This window comes from Protopterus annectens, chromosome 1.part2, assembly GCF_019279795.1.
Source record: "Protopterus annectens isolate FY-2018-M chromosome 1.part2, PAN1.0, whole genome shotgun sequence".
In the NCBI taxonomy this organism is placed as follows: Eukaryota; Metazoa; Chordata; order Ceratodontiformes; family Protopteridae; genus Protopterus; species Protopterus annectens.
This window is the reverse complement of record NC_056727.1, coordinates 1,020,929,563-1,020,951,642: the sequence shown is the minus strand read 5'-3', so window position 1 is coordinate 1,020,951,642 and position 22,080 is coordinate 1,020,929,563. Positions and strand designations below refer to the sequence as shown.

The 22,080-nt window shown below is 38.7% G+C and overlaps 1 protein-coding gene across 1 annotated transcript in view; it reads left to right on the top strand.

Annotated features, from left to right (window-relative positions):
* LOC122792225 (CUB and sushi domain-containing protein 1-like) overlaps nt 1-22,080 on the top strand; it is a 3,080,606-nt gene that overhangs the window by 1,184,332 nt on the left and 1,874,194 nt on the right. Inside the window, exon 21 of the mRNA XM_044059969.1 lies at nt 19,212-19,414. Coding sequence (XP_043915904.1) covers nt 19,212-19,414 — 203 coding nt within the window. The remainder of the gene's footprint in view (nt 1-19,211; nt 19,415-22,080) is intronic.

The following is a 22,080-nucleotide window of genomic DNA, read 5'->3' as shown; positions in this document are numbered from 1 at the left end:
GAAAGTTATCCCACTCCACAAAGGGGGGGGGGGCAGAACAGACCCTTGGAACTACCGCCCCATTAGCCTAACGAGCCTCGTCTGCAAGGCCATGGAATGTATCATCATGGAACTCATAAACAAAGACATTGGAGATCTCCAAACTCTGGACCCCACACAGTTTGGGTTTGTAAAAGGCAGATCATGTCTCCTAAACCTGATAGACTTCTTTGAAGTAGTCACCAAAGCCATAGATGAGGGTAAGGTGGTTCACACAGCCTATCTAGATCTCGCCAAGGCGTTCAACACCATCCCCACTCTGGAATTATAGATAAACTCACTAAACTAGGTATAAATCCCTATGTCACAAGATGGGTTGCCAACTGGCATACTGCAGAACCCACACCGTGAAAGTAGCAGACTCCAAATCAGACTTCAGACCAGCGACAGGTGGTGTACCACAGGGTTCAGTCCTGGGTCCTCTCCTGTTTGGTATCTACTTCTCTGAAGTATAGGCTAACATAGAAGGTCTTTGGCTAACTAAATTCGCAGATGACTGCAAACTAGGAGCCATAATCAAAACTCCTAATGATGTGGACATCCTACAAAAGGGCCTCACTGAGACAGATGCTTGGTGTCAAAGACATGGTCTCATGCTCAATGCCAAAAAGTGCATTGTCATCCCCTTTGGTAAAAACTCTATACCCATGAACTACCACATAGGCAGTAGTCTACTTAACACCGAAAGTGTGATAAGAGACCTTTGGACACAGGTAGACAGTAGTCTCTCCTTTGATAATCACATCACCACAGTGGTCAGGAAATCCTTCTACATGGCACACCTCATCACAAAAGGTTTCTCATCCAGAAAAAAAGAGGTCATTGTTCCCCTCTACTCATCACTCATTAGACCCATTATAGAGTACAACGCCCCTTTTGGTATGTACCTCACAAGACAACTACAACAACTGGAAAGGCCACAAAAATACCTCACAAAGAGGATTACTGGCCTCAAACAGATGCCCTACGCAGACCGTCTCAAAAAACTCCAGCTTTACTCCATCGCATATCGCCTACTCAGAGGTGATCTCTGCCTAACATACAAAGCTATGTCAAACCCAGAGCTGTTGGACATGCTCCACTTAAAGAAATTCCAATCCCTCTGAGCTACACGCTCTAGGGACCTAAACCTTGTCACCACAATAAACAGAACATGCTGGAGGGATAGATTCCTGTCCCAGAGACTTCCCATACTCTGGAAGAGACTACCTATCTATATCAAACAGAGCTCCTCATTAGCACTCTTCAAGAAAAATCTTGATGATTGGATAGGTAATAGTAAATTCACCCCAGGGATCACTTCTGTGGTTCTGCTTGACAGGGGCACAGGAGAATAATTTTCTCGGGTGGCGAAAGCCAGGGTACCTTTTTGGCTAGGCTTGTATAGGCCCTAGGGCCAATAGCCTAGTACCTACCTATGAACCTATGAACAATGTAGCTGTACTGAATGGGTAAATAATGCCGTTTGTGTTGCATTGAATGTATTTAAAATGCTTTTCTTGGCATTATGATTTATGTAATCTACCATAAGCAAATTTAATCTTGCAGACTCAGTAAAATTCTTCATAAGTACTCCTTCATACTTTTATTTTAAGGGTGTTTATGTAATGTGCTTTGTTTAATTTTGCTCATTTTATCCAGTTATGTCCAGATAGGTATGAGACACACTTTTCTGGCGTCAGCTGTTTTAAGATCACAGTCTCACAGCCAGGGACTGAGCATCTTGTAGCTTGCATGGGTTGCCACTTGAGTCCAAATTAAATAATTAGTTAAGGCAAGATATGGCAATCATTTGGCGAGACTAGAGCTGCCAATCCTTATCTGAACACATTACTCAGTACCAAGGAAAGTAAATGTTGCATCTGTGGACTGGGAGTGGGAAGGGAAGGGTAGAGGGATTTTGGTTTAGGGAGTGAAAGAGGAATTTTAGGTTTAGCGACATACCTTTCAACTGTCCCTGATTTTCAGATGACCCTGATTTTGACAGAAATTTTAGATCTGTCCCTCTTAATACTGCCTAAAACTGGTAACGTTTGGAGAAAAGGTGGTGATATATAGTGAAATGTGTTTAAGACATTATAAACTTGCACTGTTGGTGTGCTCTCTCAAGCTTGAAGCCATGTCTCAGTGACTTCACAGACATCACCATTTTATATGAGAGTTATTTGCTTAGACTCCTAGCATTGAGAAGTAACATCCTTAGATTTTATTGGTTTTGATTTGCTATGTCATAAGTACTTTCAGTTTGGCATTGCCTAAAAAAGGCACTATGAGAGAGGACAATGTTTTAGCTAATATTCAGAAGCCTAGAGGGGAAGGGGCAGATCACCCCTGGCAAAGCAGTGTGGTCTGTTGATCTCCTTTCTTGCTAACAAATATTTCACCCCCTTAGAATGACAGCAGAAACTAAGCCAGTTATTAAAGTCAATCATCTTTTGCTCATATTGTGGCATCATCATTGGAGAAGGTAAAATGCTGCTCAATGCTAGGCTCATACCAGCCTGAGACACACATTCCTGAGCTCCATGATCATGATGTCACTCTTCATATAGTCTAGGGAGGTATGTCTTAGGTCATTTACACCCACATGGACTATGATTGAGTCATACTGGTACTTGTGGTCCAATGACCTGAGTGTGTGCGTAATGTGGCAGATCCTGGCCCCGATGAGCAACTGACCATGACTTTCCCCTTACTCAGCTTGGTGAGAGGGACATCACTTTCTCTCACAATGGAGTCTCTAATAACTAAAACATTGGTTTCTGTGGTGGTTTGCATTATGGGCTTAAAAGTAGAGGCTCTAGGAGATGTGGTTGTATGTTTTGATGTGGATGCTTTGAAAGAGTGCACTTGGGGTTGCTGAGGGTGTTTATGTGTACTTCATCTAGGAGGTCTTTGGGGTTTAGGTAGGTTACAAGTGCCTCAGTATATGTGGGTCTATGTGTCTGTCTGAATTGTTTGTGATGGGTGCATGTGTACTACTGACAAACTTATTGACATTAGGAGTGCTTTTATCCAAACTTTGCCTGCAGTGACATTGTACAAATACATCTCTCACATACCATATCCGTTTGTTTGAGAATTTACTGGTTGTCAGTAAAGATGAGGCAATATCTAAATTGCCTCAGGATTCCCATATCCACCAAGCTGGTAATGGAGATCGTGGAAAAGTTCATATCCTTGACAACAGACCCTTTTTTGTTGATGAGACAGCTGAAGTAAGAATATAAAGTAATATCAGGAGTATCCAGTTTGCATCTCTGGGAGCAATGTTTTTCAGTGCAACCTAGTTGCCCTGTGTGGAACTACGTATTGGTGAAATTTCAATGTTGGTTTTAGAGAAAAAATGTCAACTCAATGTGTCTGTGTCTATACAGGGCACTACCAAACACTTGAAGAGATACTAGTAAGAAGAGCTTAATGATTTATAGATAAAGTATTTAGGCAGATATTCTGAAGTAAGAAGCAAATCAGGCAGTACTTACTGAAAAGAAAAAATTTAGCTTATCAAGAATAATAAAAAGAGGGGAGTCACCTGAATGGCTACTGCCTGGCTACCACTATTGTTGGTCTTACCACTACTTTACACTACTGAGGTATAATGCTCCTTTGCTTCTTCTCTCACCAGGAGCAAGCCAGCAGCACTAAACCCAAGATGAGATGTTTTGTGACCTACAGTCTTGTCCCTGATAATGTAAGGATATGTAGGCTTGTTGTAGCCTTTTCCTGGTAGATGCCTTCAATAGCAAGCAGACCAATCAGGAAGGTCATGCACAGACACTCACTTCCCAACCAGAAAGAGTCAGGAATATATGCATCTGTTCCTTCTCTCACCAGGAACAAAATATTAGCACAAATTCCAAACTGGCACCTGTGAAACAGTTATTAGGTTTTTCCAGTGACCAGCAGTCACCAGGAAATAATGCTCCTTCTCTCAGCAGGAGCAAAACAGAAGCACTAATCCTAAGATGACTACTGAGAGGCAGAATGTGGGCTCTCCAGTAATTGGTGGTCTTGGAGTAGATGTTGCATATTTTAAAGGTAAGATGGAAAAATGGGTTAGTATCCTAAGAGCTGCAGTGTGCAGTAAGTAGTTAGATTGGAAAGAGGGGGTAACTTAAGCTTTAGCTGTCTAAGTGGAGAGCCACTAATTTTAAAAGCAAAAGATAGATTGGAAGGGCTAGACACTTTGTATTCTAGTTCTGTAGAATACAGTGTGATGGACAATAAATTTAAATAGTTGAAGGAAGTGATTTCACAACATGGTAATTGTATGCTTACAATAGCCAATGAAATAGGAGTGGGAAGGAGATATGTGGTCAAATTGACATAAAAGACAGGCAACTAAAATATAGTTGAGTTTTAAAACAACAATACCAGGGTGGAAAGGTAGGAAAAGGCAAGGCATTTGACACAATTGCCTAGTTTAAATATACAATTAAAAACTGAATACAAGTAAAACATGGTGTAAAGAAAATGAATCACGATATACAAAACAGAAGAAGACAACAAAGTGACACAAAATACAAGAAAGAAAAAACAAACTAACTTTTCCCTCATAGAAATTGTCCAGAGTCTGGCTAAGCAATACTAGTAAAACCTTGGAATGTTTGATATTAACCCTTAAATAGAAGGTTTAGTTCCTAGCTCCACCCTCAGCTCACAGGTAATTAACTTTAATTGACCTGTTCTAAGTTCTGTGTGACTCACAAGAGACACAGCTGTGGTCTCTTTCCTAGTTTAAATATGCAATTAAAAATAGATATAAGTAAAACACAGTTTAAAGAAAATTAACCACAATATACTTTTATTTATTTTTATTGTATTTTGACATTTGTTAACTGGGATAAGTCCAGCTGGGCAGATGCCATTTTTCAGTGAAGTAATTATGAGAAAGTAATTATGAGAAAGAAGACCATCACAGGCGAGTTATGACATATGAGAGTTGGGTAAAATGCAAATAATAGCAAGACATAAACAATGTGTATAGAAACAAAATTCATAAAAGCAAATTAATTATACAGACAGATATACTGCCTGACTTAGAAGATAAGGTAAAGCAGTAAGGAAGAATGTGGGAAAGAGCAGAAGGGTAAGGTGTGAAGGAAGACTATAGAACAGTGTACAAGGTGGGAGATGGAAGAAAGAAAGAGGCTGATGGAAGGTTAGGCAGGATTAAGGCAGGAGCAGAGCCATGAGTTTGAGTCTTTCTTTTAATGATTTCTTAAAACTGAGACTGTTTGGTATGGTTCTGATGGTTAAAGGAATTTTTTTCCAGGCCAAGGCTTCTGTTTAGCTGTAAAGGCCATGGCTTATTCTTCTGTTAGGCTTGTAGGTATCCAACAGAAGCCAGTCAGAGGTCCGGAGAGAGTGGCTGGGAGGGTAGTAAGTGATGAGGGATGAGATGGTGGGGCAGGAAGTAGGTTGGTTAATGATGGTATGAGTAAGGAGAAATTGAGAGAGGAGGTGCTAGTGAGGCAGCTCAAGCCAGTTTGTGTTTTAGAGAGAGGCAGTGGTGTGAGTGGTAGGGCTGATTTGCAGCAATTCTGGCAATTGTGTTGTATAAGAGCTGCAGTTTTGTTTTTAGGGTTTATTGTAAGTTGATTAAGATAGGGGAGGCATATTTTTGTTCTGCAAAACATACAAAGCTTTTGGTGATTTTTTTTCAGTTTTGAAAGTGTAGATCAAATTTGAGTTGATTATCGATAATTGCACCTAGGAGTTTGGTATGAGTCGATACATCTATGAGGTGCTATGAAGAGACGTAAAAGTGAAGGATGATTTCAGGTGGGAGAGCAATTATTGGAGAAACAAAAGAAGTATTTTTTTTTAGGATTGAGTGTGAGTTGATTGTCAACTGGCCATCTTTCAGTGGAGTTAAAGAATTCTTGGGGAATAGTTTGAAGGTATATAGGGCTGTGTGATGAGCTGATGGTAGTGGAGTCATCTTCATATTGTAAAAGCGAGGACTGGGAGCAGGATGAGTTGGTGAAGATGTTAAATAATATTGCTCCAAGAATGGAGCCTTGTGGTACTCCAATTTTGACAGGCTGGAATTGTGAGAAGGAAGAGAGCCACTTGACGGACTGTTGTTGATTAATAAGGTAGCTAGGCAACCAGTTAAGAGTGGAGTTACAGAAACCAAGAGCAGACAGTTTGGCTAGGAGCATAAGGTGAGAAACTGCATCAAAGGCTTTGGAGAGGTCCAGAAATTGGCAGAATACCAGGTTATTTTTTCTGTTTTAATGATAGTGTGGGTAAAATAGATGTGGACAGTGGTTGTGCTGTAGTTAGAATGAAAGCCATGTTGGGTTGGAGAAAGTTCTTTTAGAAGATGTTCAAGAAGTTGCTTATGTATGCATTTTTTGAGTTTTTTGAGGGTAGGGGGACAGAATTGCTATAGGTCTATAGTTTGTGAGGTCAGTTGAGTGTCCTTCTTTGTGTGGTGGAATAGTAAAAAATTGTTTCCAGATAGTAGGGACTGGATTCTTGAATAGAGTTGTTCATAAGAATGAAGATTGGGTAGGCTGTTGAGTTAGCTCCAAGTTTAAGGAAGACTGCTGGTAATTTGTCTACTGAGGGAGAACATGGCTTTAGTTTGGTTAGTAAAGATTTAATATGGGCAGTGGGGACAGGTTTAAGAGAAAAAATAGGTAAGTTATTGGGGAGGTGAGGGTGAAGTGTAGGGTCAAGATTGTGAACATTTTGGGTAAGACTGGTTAGATTTAATAAAGTATGAGTTGAAGATGGTGGCAGTTTCAGAGGAAGAACTATTTGGGCATGGGTTTGATATGCTGCAGTAACAAGGGTTAAGAATCTTGTTGATGGTGTTCCAGAATTTTTTTGTGATTATTTTCATGGTTTACCTGTGATAGTATTTTTTTTTTGTCCTTGTTGACTTGCTTTTAGGTAATGTTTCAAAGTTGTGTATAGGTTTGCAGGTTATTGGGGGAATTTTAACCAGTTTTTCCATGCAGTATCCCTTTTGTGCATTAGGGCTTGGGTGGAATGCGTAAGCCAAAGTGCATTGAGAGATTTCACTCTAATTTTCCTTAGGGGAGAACATCCAGGAAAATCTGGTTAAATTTCAGAACTGCATTATCAAGTGGAGGTTACGGAGGAAGGACCAATTTATGGCAGTGAGTGTGCTGTTAAAACATTAGAGTTAAAGATGGTGAGACTGCGGCACTCTTTGTATTTGTATTGCCTAGTATAATGACGGGGATAGCCTTTGAACATGTGTTGGGAGGTGGTCACTGATTGAATCAGGGAGTGTTTCAAGGTCACGGTAAAAGTTAGAGTTGGATACCAGAATACAGTCAAGGATGGAGCTAGTACTAGTGGATTTGTTGTAACAGGTAAAGGCGGGAATTAGTTGAGTGAAGCATGAAGATTAATACTTGAGGTAGGGGAGTCGGTGGTCAAGGTTTGCCAGTCTATATTGACATTATTGTTTCATTTAAAATATAGCCAGAAAACCCAGAAAGAACATTTTCTAGGATGGGTATATTATTCCCTGGAGGAATATGGATGCCAGCAATGCAATTTTTTTTGTGGTTGTGTAGTTTGAAGTTGGCTAGTATGGGTTTTGCAAGGTGAAAATTAGTGCGACAAATAGACAGTGAAGAAAGGTTAAGATAGTTTAAGTATAATATTGCTACACCACCAGCTTTCTTATGCAGGCTATCCATGCAGAAAATATTGTAGCCCAGAGGGAGAATTTCAGTATCAGTGATGTGAGGTTTCAGACAAGTTTCAGTAAGAATTACTATGTCTGGTGAATAATGAGCAATCCGTGAGTGAAATTCACTGACTTTATTGAGAAGACTATGACTGTTCATTGAGAAGATAAACTTTTGGTAGATAATTTAGAATATGTGTTAGTTGGGGTGTGGGTATGGTGTCATTTTGGGGAGAGGTGTTAGGGCCAAAGTTAGGGAGAATACATCCTCATAAGTATATATTCGTGGGTTACTTTGTAGTATAGGAATCTTTCAGTTTTTGGTAAGGTATCTAAGCCTGGTTTTGAGAGGATGGGGGTGGGGCCAAGTAGTTTGTATTTGTGAATGAGAAGGTATGATAGGTTAAATAGATGAGGCGTTATTAGGGCAGAGTAGGGTTTGTCCCTGTTGGGCAGTGTGTAAGAGTAGGGCTACATTAAAGTGGGAAGATATTTTTTTATAGAAGGTAAGGATCTATAGTAGAAGGAGGAAAGGAGTAGAGACATAGATGGAAAGCATGTTTGGGAGAGAAGGTCTAAAGGATGACAGAGAAGGATAGAGAAATCTAGAATGGCCTGTATTAGAATGAGTTAATGAGAATCAGGAAAGTTGTCAGAGTGATTGAGAAGGGTGGTGATGAAAAAGTGATGATGTAAGTACAAGAAAGAAAGAGAAAAGAAAAGTTGTACTCTGTGTGTGTGTGTGTGTGTGTGTGTGTGTGTGTGTGTGTGTGTGTGTGTGTGTGCGTGCGTGCGTGCGTGCGTGTGTGTGTGTGTGTGTGTATGTGTGTTGAGAGTATGGTGTGGGTGGAGGAGACCATCACGGGGGTGTGGTGAAGAAGAAAGAAGACAAGAACAGTGTGTCGATTGGTTATTGGATAGGAAGGGGTGGAGTGAGTGGAGATATGGTAGATAGAGTACGGTTCAGCTATAGGAATGGATATAAGAAAGGTGTTGGGGATACTGGATAAATGGGTTAGAAAGGGAGGGGTGAGATAGTTGCAAGATTTTATACCAGATAGGAGAAGCTGAGCTGCAAGTGGAATTAAGGGTCAGTTGTCAAGTAACGGATGCAGGATAATTTGTTAACGTGTTTGTAAAGAGGTGGTGAGATTGCAACTATCTTGCCCTAGGCAGTGTGCACGCTAGAAATGTATATACAAAGTATAGAGGTTTAAAGCATATTCTCACAGTTTTGTGAAGAATCCTTAGCCAAGCATACTTTTGCTCTTTTCAATGTAGGGATCCTGGAAGAGTTGTGACTGGATGCACCAGTCTACTGAGCAGGAGAGGAAGTTATTATGGGTAACTTGATCTGTCAGTGGTGATACAGAGGGCTAGAATGAAAGGAAAAAGAGCAAAAATATAAGTGGTATAGTAGAGTGACTCTTGAATGCAACAAGGAATACAGACAGAAAAACGGATATAAAAAAGAGAATAAAAACAGCATTTGGCACATAGCAGGAAAGAATTAGCACAGTAGGTTTAAAGTACACAGCTATCAGTAAATGCTGAAACAGCTGCACTAATCCAGTAGATTAGTATAGCAGCTTTTGTGTACACAAGCAGCAGTATTTGAATTTAACAGCTTTGTGAAACAAGTTTCCACTCAAACTAAAAATATTGGGGAAGGTTAGTAGTAGTAAATAGTGGCAAGCAGTAGATAAGTCTTTTTAAGGACCAGCAAATAATGCCTGTATTGCTGAATGCAGGTCTGGCAGCTCAGCTGAGAATTGGCATAAGGTAGTCAGTGGGACGTCGGTGTTGCAATCGTTGGAGATAAGACTTAAGTGCAGGGGCAGCTGCAGAATAGAGGTAGGCTTATGTTAACAGGTAGTGCAGTGTCTGCCAGACAATAGCAAATTAAGTATAGAGTCACGTAGAGGCAGACTTGTTTTAAGAAATATCAGGGTAGAATTATATTGTAAAACATGTAAGTGAAGCAGTTGTGGATGAGAACAGAGGGATTGCTTAGTTCGCAAAGCAGGTAAGCAACAATGGTCACATTTAGAGGAGCCCTTATACCACTATAAGTCATGTATGGTAGAGAGTGGTAAAAGCAGGCAGCCAAGACTTGAGTAAACACAGTCAAAACATAGTCATAGCCTGTGCAAAGTAACCAACACGTACCCTAACACAGGCAATTATTTGAAGCCACAGGAGTTATGTAGCCAGCAATAAGTTAAATAAGCAAACTCACTGCAAAAATAGCAGTCACAGATCAGAAACAGTTATAAGACTAGTTTACCAATTGCATTGTACAACAAAGAATAGCTAACCTTGTTATAAGTGTTAAGCAGTCAGATTCATGACTTCAGTTTAATGGCTTTAAGCAAATGCATTAACACTGCAGTGTACCATTAGGTTCAAAATGTGCACTGAGAACTAATACAAATAAGAATAGGTAAGATTAAAATATGAGTGCAAAAAATAAAATCATAAGCTTACAAACACATCTGGGGTAGCATGCTCACTGCCGGGGGATGCCAAGGGACCTAGCTCAAGGAGGAGAGAAATTCAAAGTTGGTGCTTAGAGAGATGATAGGGTTTTAAAGGATGCAAAGGATCATGGGAATGGGAGGGTCATCGGTAAAGTAAAATTCTAATCGTAGCGGGTGTTATAGGATATATATGAAATAATATGAAAGATAAGGGAAAACTCAACCATTCTGGCTGTAAAAAAAGGAAAGAAGACAATCAGTGAAGGTAGAGTTCAGTATACTAATGATAAGAAGCTAGGTAAAGCTTTAGCATGTATTATGGAGGGGAGAAGAGTCTAAAAAAAAGTAAGGTTTGGCTGGAGGAATGGACATAAGAAAGATGTTGTGGATGCTGGACAGAATTAGAAAGGGAGGAAGGAAGGGAGAGATAGTAAGGAGTAAGGTTCTATACCAGATAAGAGAAGGTGGGCTTCAAGTGGAATTAAGGGTCGCTTGTAAAGTAACGGATGCAGGCTATTTATATAATAAATACATAAATAATAAATAAATATTTTATTAAGCCCCAAGAAAGGCCTCAAATCCTGTACCACAACAACTACAGTTCACAGTCTAAACACTCTGAGCCAGCTGCCAGACCACAAAATATGCATTAACTCTGTCAAACAGTACACTATCTAGAACTGAACCTTCAAGTCAATGCAATAATGAGACGCACTCTCCTGTGTTTTTAAATCCCTTTTTACCCCCAACACAGTCATACATGCAATATAGCACCACATAGTTCCACATTGCACCCACTTTCTGCAGTGTCTGTGTAGTTAACCCAACAGCACTCCGTGAAGTTCCTATGCAGAAAGAACAGGAATATCTTAGTATTCCTGGCACAGCAAACTGGAGTCCTGAATTCTCCAGGCCCTGAAGTAGCCTCTGTAGTGCTGCAGCTCAGCAATATGCTAGTACACATACCAAATGTGTGAGCATACAGTTGTTATGCTTCATGTTCACTGCAGTGTGCACACTATGTGCCGATTAGGGCATTGAACAATGACAGAGATTCACAGAGTGTGCTGCCAACTGACTTAATTAGCATAACCACCATTCTGACTAGCCACTTACAACCTTAAAATTTCAGAGTAGAGGAATTTCAGAAATACCTCTGCATATGTGGTGCTTCCCAGAGGTACGGTAGGAGTCCTGCCTGATAAAGTATCTCAGCAGCAGCAACATGCCTTGTGGTGAATATTAGGGAGTGTGAGGCAGATAGGATGGTGGATACATAACAGATATCCCACAATGATGCCATGAAACAGTGCCATTTGCTGTCCCTGCAGGTAATGGGGGTTCAAAATGTGAACACAGAAAACCATGTGAATGCACTGTTCAGTGTTCATGAAATGCAAACTCACAGCCTAGAAAATTCTTCAAAGAGTTTGCCACCACCCAAAAAAAAAACGGAATCAATCTCTCAACCACTCAAAGAAGTCTTAAAGGACTTAATGATTCCACTCTTCTGAATGAAAAACTCCACCATATTCCAGTACTATTATAGAAATATCTATCAATGCACTAGCCTTGCTTAGCCCACTCCTCTAAAAGTTTATGCTAAAACCCTTCTAGATTCAACTCCTTACTTCGTTGACTGACTCTGTCTGCATGAAGGCACCTCTATCAAAAAGTATACCATTTGTAAATATGTAAATATCTATCCATTGTATGTAACGTAGAACCTCACTAAGAGGTAGCGTTTATGTACTAAACCTATTATCAGCATTTTTTAATGTATCTGTATAACTAGCTGGCTTGAATGAATCTGGAAACAATAAGCTTTTTATGTTCAATATTCTTTTCTGTATGTATGTATGTTGGAGCTTTTCTCCCCGGGCCTCCACTGAAAATGGATATGTATCCAGTCGGACTCTCCCACTCAACAAATGTAAAATAAAATAAAAAATAAATAAAAAGCACACAAAATGTTCAGTGAAGGTCAGAGTCAGTCTCAAGAATCAGACTATTTCTTGTCTCATATTTACGTAACAGAGCATTAATCCCAATACAAGCACATTTGTACATGATAATCAGGTCTCCTCTCACAAGTCTGCCAGCAAAGGAAAATAAAAATAAACTATCCAGTCTTTTCTTACAAATCAGGTCCCTAACTTCTTTAATTTGCTTAGGGTAATATTGTTGCATTCTCTCTAATGTAACTACTTGTGAATAGGAGAAACATCAAACAGAAGCACCATACAATATTAATGATCTTTCTACAGCTTTATATAAAGGAATAAGCACATTATAATCATGACTGATTATTCTATGTAAGATGTTTTTAATTTCATAGTAACAATATACCTTAAATGCTGTTCAAAAATCAGAAAACTATCGATTTTTATGCCCAAATCACTTATACCATCTACTTTTTTTTTTTTTTTTTTTTGGCAAAATTGAGCTCACCAATAGCAGACAGATATTCCCTATTAGTTGGGACAAAGAGAATAACTTTCATTTTTTAAATACTAAATCTTGTACAATTACAGTGTGGCCAAGACTCCAAGCTATTCAAATATCTATGCAAAATTTTATAAGGGGGCATGGGCTCCAGGGCCAAATGTTGAGACATATCTACAGCGTACAAATGCAAACCAGTTACAGATGAGCAAATGACCTGCTGTCCTGTCGCTGGTATTGTCCTGATCGTGGCTGACAATGGTCAACAGGCTCAACACATGTGCCATAGACTACAGTGAGGACTGTCATCATAACCCAACACAGTCTTGGAAGTTTGACTCCATCACTGTAAAAAATGTTCCCTGACTCCCCAAATCCATTCAGAGAATGTAGCTACCATGTTCTCCTCCCATGATCCTACCCCATATTACAGTGTTTCAGTCACTTATCATTGTGCCCTCCCAGCTGCATAAGTAATAATGGCCATGCCATGCTCATCTCCTTAACTAGTATGGGTAAGATGATATTGTATGGATAGTGTAGCCAGTCCATGCACTCCCGGTCGTAGCCGGGGTATGAGATCACCTTAGTTTTTGCATGTGTTTTCCCTGTCATACCTGATAGCTATGGGCCAGATGCCACATCTTTGCCAGTACTGCCATATATATTGTTCCACAGCTGCCTTGGCTGTGGTTCTCTTGCTGCATATTCCTCTCCTGACTCTCCACTCTGCCCTTTTGCTGCAGCTATGGCTGGTATGGAAGTACTTGCTAAGATGTTATGCTGCTCCATCTGTTTGTGTAATGCCATTTTGTGCAGCATGGTGCACAGAACAAAAATCCTGTTGCATATGTCTGGACTATATCACATTTCCCCTGCTAAGGTATGTAGGCCTGGAAAGCATCCATTTAGTAGTTTGCAAACATGCAGCACTATGTTTTGCAGTTCTGTGTAGGCGTTCTGTAGGCCATTCCCTGAATGGTCTTGGGGTTACATACCAGGGTCATCATCAGGGCTATAGGACATATCTGACATCCCCTGCAGCTCACAACACACACAATATTACACGTGGCCTACTTCTTTCTTGCATGATACATATGTATATAGACCTATCTATCTAGCTTGTGTGTGCAACTACCAGCAAGGTGAACCTATGTAAAGACACCTTGCAGGAACTGTTGGTATAGGTCAGACATGTGACAAATGCATAAATCATGTGAACTGCACTGGAGATACATAGCTACATTATAAATAATGCCATGGGCATTTCAGACTATCTGGCAACTGTAAGAGTGGAAAACATTTATTTTGGTGTATCGCAGGCTCTCTGCAGAAGGTGATGTCTTGACAGAAGTATGTATGCAATTTGTGACTCTTAGGACCACAAAGAAATGGGCTACATTATAAAAAGCCCATGTGGTGTTGGTTCTCACCCCTGGTATACTAGAGAGCTATGATATGGTCCTGCCCATGCTGCAGCATTATACTCAGGAACTGTTTTAGGATTTGTGTGAGTAATGCCTGTGGTATACATAATGTATCCCTGGAAAGTTGCTTGAAAGTTCTTATGGCAGGGTGGTTAAGCTACATGTACCTTTATATCTATAGGAACAGGCATAGCATGGATCACCCTCAGTTCTACTTGTGGGTGATTCAGTCTGACCAGGTCTCTTATGATATCCTTGTCTAATCAGAAATGGTCCTCATTCTGTTAGTGCGTGAGCTGGTGGTATGTCAGTTGTCTCTGTCTCCTGCAGTAGAACGGAGGACCACAATATTCTACATTGAGGGCAGTAGCTCTAATAGCAACTTACAGGACATGCCAATGTGCTACTGCTACTGCTGTTGCTGTCACGTTCTTAACATGGCTCTTGCTGTGTACCATGAATTTGCGCCATTCAAAATGAGTATGCTCTGCCATGCAATGCTGCTCTTTTGTACATGTCTAAACATTTGGTTGTTCTGAACTCTTTTGTTTGCATAATCTGTGTCTCATTTGCATAGGGTTCCTTATTTCTGTGTCATTATGTCATAATTAGCAAGTGCTGTATACAACTCTGTTTTGAGCATTGAGCAATCATGCTGGTTTTTGAATCTCACCCACCCTGCTCTTTACCACTCCCTGTGCTAGTTTACACAGGGATGCATGTTAAAAGCTTGTGAAGCCTTAGCGTAAAGGCTATTATGATATACCAGAAAAATCTCAGGATTCAAGGACATATCTATAAATGGAAAATGGTTGACTGGGAAAGGTGAGGCTCTTTATGTTAAGTGGATTTCTTTTGAGCAAAAGCATCTTAAGTAACATCAATCAGAATTCTATTTCTGGAATTGAAGGACAGATTTGATTACTTGGATTTACATCTTGTATAAGGCATTAGCAATGAAATCTACTGACTATACGAGAAATGTTCACACTGCAGGCGTGTGTCGACTTCTGTTTGTTCCTTATGTTCTTAATGGACTCATTTACATTCATTCTGGTGGCCCGTATCCAACTTTGTCATGGCAGTACCCATTTTAGACAGTGATGATCTTGTGAGTGAAGAGAATTACAGTCTTTGCCAGGAACTCTAGATACACTTAGCATTTCAGTGGTATAACTTAGAATTTCATTGACTGAAACTGATCATTATAGCATTGGATGTACCAGCCAAAGGCGAGAGCACACACTCAAAATCATAATCTTTAATTTCTATAAACAGCCAGATCTGTCAGTTACTGAAAAGCAAGAACAGTCTTCCAAATGCTTACTTTTATATAAGAATAATTTATTTTGAAAATTGTCTAAAATATAGCTAAACAGTGAGTGATCATTACATTTATTTTGTTTTAAATAGCTAACATTCTTGAGGTGTGTATGTGATGAGAAGAAACAAAATAGATTTTATAATAAACACAAAATAAGAATAAGAAATATTAGGTAAATACATAATCCTATTACCACTTGAAATACAACTGGAAATATTTAATATGAAAAAGCAGGATGCAGCACAAGAATATATGTGATTATGTAGTGGCTGAAAGGTTCATAAATTATGTTAAAACACAGTATTCAGTAATATTACAGAGTGTAAAAAAATGACGAGGGGGCATAGAAAACACTGGAAAAACGTTGGGTGCAGTAGGCAATTACTTTGTAGTAATTAGACAGTATAAATTATTAGTGAAGCTCTCAATGATTTTGCAGAGTACAGAGGCTAAACACACTTCAAACTGAACTAAGTACTTTTGTCAAGAGAAAGATAGATTTTAAGGAAAGAACAGTGAGAGATACTTTATTTCTTTATTGATTTATTTGATAGCTGTGTAAGCCGCCTGATCAGAGAATGCTATTTCATCCACAAACTAGGGCACTTTCAAAATGAATGAGAGGATCTTCACAGGTTACAGTATGATGTTAAATATTTACAAAGCAGTAGTCATTACATTCAGAGCAATAACTACAATGAAACTATTTACAAAACAGTACTCAGCATTGATAGAACAACATTTAGTAGTAACAAAACCATATTGAGAGATTAATACAGCATTTGTTACTTTAGCCTCATTTTTAGCACTAAAGAATAACTAAAAGGAGCTGTGCCTGTAGCGATCCAGAAGGATCAGAACGTAGAGCACCGCTGGAAGTGATGTGCAATGCTGCACAACCGGTGCAAAGTGTAATAGTTTTCTTTGGTAAATAAAATTATATTTCAGTGCAGGTGCAAAATTTTTCTTAGGTCTGCAGTCAGACTCTTGAACTAGTTAGCTGGTCTACTCACTTTTAAGGTAAGACAGCATACTGGAGTAATGATTAAGACCTAGTTAGCTGGTCTAGTCTATTTGTTATGGCAGCGTGATGGACAAGTAGGGATTAGTGGTTAAGACCTAGTTAGCCGATATAGTGTTCTGAAGGTAAGGCAGCATGGTGGAATAATGGATAAGAGCTCCGCCTCATAGAAGCAAGGTACCAGTTTCAGTGTTACCCTCTTGCTGTTTGTCTTTGTGGGGAGTTTGCATGTTGTGACTTTTTTCCTGGGTGCTCTCATTTCCTTTTATGTGTCAAAAACTGGCTCACTGGATGCTCCAAACTACTTATTTTGCATTTATCCTTGTCATTACAGCTTATACCATGTCTACAAATGATCTGGAAAGGACTTGTTGTAATAAAGTGATAATTAAATTGAAGTGTTATACAGGTGAGTTTGTAAAAAGGGAGCAAAAGTGGAAAGCTATGGAAGTATTACAACTTGACTGAATATGTTTAATACTGAGATACTGTTGATTTACAGTTCATCATTCCTGACCATTCTTAGCAAAATATATTATCCATGTACATACATTCACTGCTTATCTAAGCAGAAAGATGATAAAAGATTCATACAGTCCTTTGTTATCTTTACTTTTGTTATACCATGTCTGCCTGAGGTCTCTACCACAGAATTAAAAAAATAAAAAAAATAAATAAAATCCAATCAAATTTTTCAATTTCTGTTTAATGCATCTGTAATGGCCATTCAGTATCTTGTGTTACATTACTCAGTTAAACAAAGATAAAGTGCAGCTAAACTAGAAAGAAAGAAAAATTCCTAGCTCCCTAAATATGTTTGAATGGAATCTGTGACCCATAACTGACCCGGGCAACTATAGGCAAATTAGACTGCATCATTATGCACCTCATAAAAGGACCTAGGTGGTCTTCACAAATGGGACCCAAACCAATATGAGTTTGTTTAAGGCAGATCCTGTGTCTTGTACCCAGTGGACTTTTTAAGAAGTGACTATGGCATTAGACTCAGTAAAATCAGTTCACATAGCATTACTGGATTTGGCCAAAGCCTTGAATACCATTCCACACTTGGGCATCATTGATAAGCTAATCTAATTAAATGTAAACCCTATGATACCTGTTGGATAGCAAACTGATTAGCTAGCAAAACCTATTCTCCTAGAATTGTAGGTGTACTCTTTTAACTAAAATATGGGTTACCAGCGGTGTCCAGGGAACAGTCCTAAGAACACTCCTGTTTGATATCTACTTCTCTGACATTAAAGCAGGCATCAAAGGCCTACGGTTGATAAAGTTTGCCAATGACTGCAAACTTGGAGCTGTCTAAATACCCCAGATGACTTATGTATTCTGCAGGAGAGCGTAACTCTTGCTAACAAGTGGTTCGTAGACCATGACCTCAAATTAAATGTCAAAAAGTGTAGCATTGTATCTTTTGACAAATGCCAGTACTACTGAGCTGATGAAAGAGGTGACAGCCCTCTAAAAACTGACTCATCTTTGTGGACTTGGGCACCCTCATTGACAATCATGTGGCCACGGTTATTAGGAAGTCCTTTATATAGCCAGACTAATCACATGGAACATATCTTTTAGATCCAAGAAAGTCTTCAACCCTCTCTCCCCAGCTATACTTCTCATTTGTCAGACCTGTAGTAGAATATAATGTCCCCTTCGATATGTTCTTAATTAGGCATATAACCCATCTGGATAGACTGCAGCATTTCCTTCCACAAAAATAATCAAGGATATGTCTACCTTGAGTTACACTTACCATCTTAAAGCATTCTTATGCTTTTCATTTCCTAATGCCTTGTGTATGAAACCTTGAAAAATCCTATTCTTTGTAACCGCTTAACACATCGACAAACCTAATACCAGGCTAAACACCTATTTAAAATACCTAATTTTCCACTGAAATATAAAAAGGACTTGTTAGCAGGATAAATATCTTTCACAGGCAATACATCATTTATGAAATAGACTCCTTTAGAGTTTAAGCAGAGTAGCCACATGACCCTTTTTACATGTAACTTGGATGAGGGATTTGTCATTCACAAGTATACCCCCCCCCCCCATTGTGTCCCCTCTAGCTCTATGGGAAGGGGATGCATCTAGGTCATGGTCTGGTCTGGTATTAATTTGTGTCTTGGTAAATGTCTTGGTAAATGTCAGGAATTGTTTGCTAAGCTAGAAATGGTCCACTAAGTCAACAGGCTAGTATGAACGTATGAATCTATGAATATTCATTCAGGAAAATATTGTTTCCCTGTTGTGTCTATATACCCTTAAACCACACCTCCTAACCCACTCCCAAGTATTACAGATGTGGAGGGGTGTCTGCAGTAGTATTAAGTGGTTGGGGGATGGGGAGTTTGCAGTTCCAGTGAGTCATCTCTTTTGTAGGCCATGGATCCAATGTTTTTTCAGTGACCACTGCTGACTTGCTTCAGTGAGGAGTCAGTGTAAGGCATGTGTTCTGTACTACCCTTGTAGTGGTTTTGACAATTAAGAGACAATGAGGATTACAAATAAATATAGATACTCCCTCATAGCTGCTGGTACATCCGAAAGCATGACGTGCATTTACCCTGCAACACAAGAAGTGGTATCACTAGGCCAGAACTAAGTTTCTGTAGTTACACAAATGCTGTCTTTGAGATTAAGGAAGGACTCACTTTTAGAGAATTTGTTGTTTAGACTGGTCTGCCATGTCCCCTATAATTGTCATATTTGTGTGTAGATTTTACTAATTTTTCAAACTGCATTTTAATTGTTCTTATTTATGTTACAGACTACACTTTGCACTCTTCAGTACAGAAGAACACCACGATGTTTTGAAGATATGGGATGGATCTTTGGAAACTGGAATCCTTCTAAAGGAAATTAGTGGTTCACAGCTCCCAAATGATATCCACAGCACCTTTAATTCAGTTACACTCGAATTCAAGACTGACTTCTTTACAAGCAAACAAGGATTTGCAATTCAATATTCAGGTAAACATCACTTCAAAGTAAATATGCAATCTGACAACTCTGTCATGCTGTTAATTTAACTTTCTTTTCCTGCTGTTTTGTGTTTAAATACATTGGCTTCAGAATATTATAAACATAAGTCGCAGCTGCCAGATTTTACAATATCCCATAATCCTCTTTTACAAGAGGTTTTAGGAATAACACAGTGAAAACTCTAGCTTTGCTAGTTTTTTCTTGTATTTTTTTCTAAATGAATGCAAATTTGTGGCAATACATGTTACTTCACTTTGGCAATATTAAAGTGCCAGTGCTTTAATATTCAACAGCATTCTAACATTTAATGCTGGATTCACCTTCTCCTTTTAAGTGGGAAAAAATTAAAATCCAGAGTCATCAGGCTTCTATTGCTTAAACATTGCTTAATGTATTATTTCTACAAAGTATCGCTTTAATTAGGTGCATTCTTGAAGTACTTAAACTTCTAACTGCTGCTGCTGCAAAAGACACAACTCTTTGTGAAGGAAATGGCCAAATGATACACAGTTTCAAGTGAGTAGTGATGTCAACTTAGTGAATCTGTTGAAAATGCTGAAAGAGAGCAGAATTCATATTGATCACACCATATTACTTCTTGCAACTTTTTCTTACTGATGACTTTTTTCTTAGCTATAATACTCCAACCATTCACTTAATAATACATAAACATACGAGTTCCATATAACTGCGCACCTAAGCCAATCACAACATGTTCACCCCCTCTGCAATAGAAGCACATTTGCTTTTTCTCTTTCTATCTTTCATGTTTCCCACCTTCTCTTCCCATTGTCTTATCCTCTATAAGCAACCGTCTGCTTCACTTTTGTGTTAATTTATCTTTCTTCTGCCCCATTTTAAATTTCAGTACTACAGACTCCACATGCTTTTGTAAGCTTGTGGGGCCATATCATAACCTCTGTCTCTTTCAGCTTCCATGGCATACATCACTAAGTGGTATCAGTTTGCAACTTGTCTCCTTCTCCATTTGTTTATAAAATATTTCAGCTTTCACTGTATATCCCTCCTGTAGTAGGATAGCTTTTGATATTCAAAGCTGTACACCTAATACCATATTTCCCTGACCACAGCCCTTCCCATGTCAGCAAAGAAGCTCAGTGTTCCCATGACGATTACCCTTGCATTTGTCAATGCCAGCTATGTTCAGTGTGCCCCATGTACTTGTTGTTGTCTTGTTTTAATACAGGACCACCACTTTGGACATATATGTTGTCTACACTCATTAACAACTAATAGAGTAAGGACAAATATTGATTACAAGGATAGTAAGACTGCTGTACTGAATATGGGAGATAAACATGCATATAAATCACAATTCTTTGGTGCATATTTTATATTTTCTGTCAAGGACATGTGAAGTGGTAAAGTTTCTGGCAGACCCAGGATTTTAAATAGGAACCTTTTGACTTACACTGCCTGTTTTTTGTTTTTTTTAACAGTTCTCTTTTTTATTATGTTTTAGAAATGGAAAACATCATTACAAACATAATACATTTACTTGTTAATCCTAAGCGAGATCTTTGACATCCTGACAAATACTAAGTCGATAGTGATTTGTTGAAAAATGTAAATATATTCAGCATGAAGTAAACTAAATAATAGTTGAACATTTACTGTGGAATTAATTTCTTAATAGAGCGAGAATAAGAAAAACTTTATTTGCCTGTCACTAGTTCTTGAAAGTAAAAACTATAAGAAAGACCCAACTAAACTAGAATCTTCATTGTGCAGTACCTTAAACCTTCATTTGTAAAGGATCATGTGTTATATCAAAATGCCCTCTTAAGGACAGTTTCATATAAAAATAACTGCATTATTTTTAAGACTGTATAATTATTATTCTTAAAATATTTTGTAATACTTTGGAACTTTTGTAATACTTTCTCTCTGAGTTTCTCTGAAAATGGGCTCCATCCTAGTTGGACTTCCCTCGTTATTAAATGTAAATCAATCAATCAATCAATCAATATTTAAAAAGTTGAATTCATGATACAGGTGCACATAACATTTTTGGTTAACACACTTAAGAGGTTTACAACATAGGTGCAAAAAATAAGGGTGAGGGGGACTGGCCAGAGCAGAGGTCTTAGTGAAAAGTATTCATAAAGATAACCAGGAATTGACTGATGCAAATTAACAATCAAAAGTAATTTTGCCACAAAACATTCAAGACGGTAGGAGCTCATGTGATATTCTATTCAAAATCTGACTATTTTAAAGCAGGATAAATTCTAGGCAGATAATAATTCATGCTTTATGCTCAGCTGTATTACAGAAAAAAAAACATGAGTCGTTCATTCAGTTGGGAAGTGTAGCAGCTGTTATTTTATAAAAAAGTTGGATGCTACAAGGACAAGTGGCTTGTACAATGTGGAATGTGTTTGATATGCAGATGTGATAGTAACTTCTTCAAATTAAAAACATATGTTCTGTGTGCAGTGCAATACTTGTATATTCAGTAAATTATACAAGCAAAAAGATTTTGGTTGTTATGGCCTGTAATGCACTGACGTTCTGAGAGTTGTGAAGAATATTGTTTGCATTGAGGAAGGCAATAGAAGCAAGTGGTTGAGAAATCACTAAAACAGAACTCCTCCCCTTGGATCATTTTAGCTTGGAATTTGGATGGACTT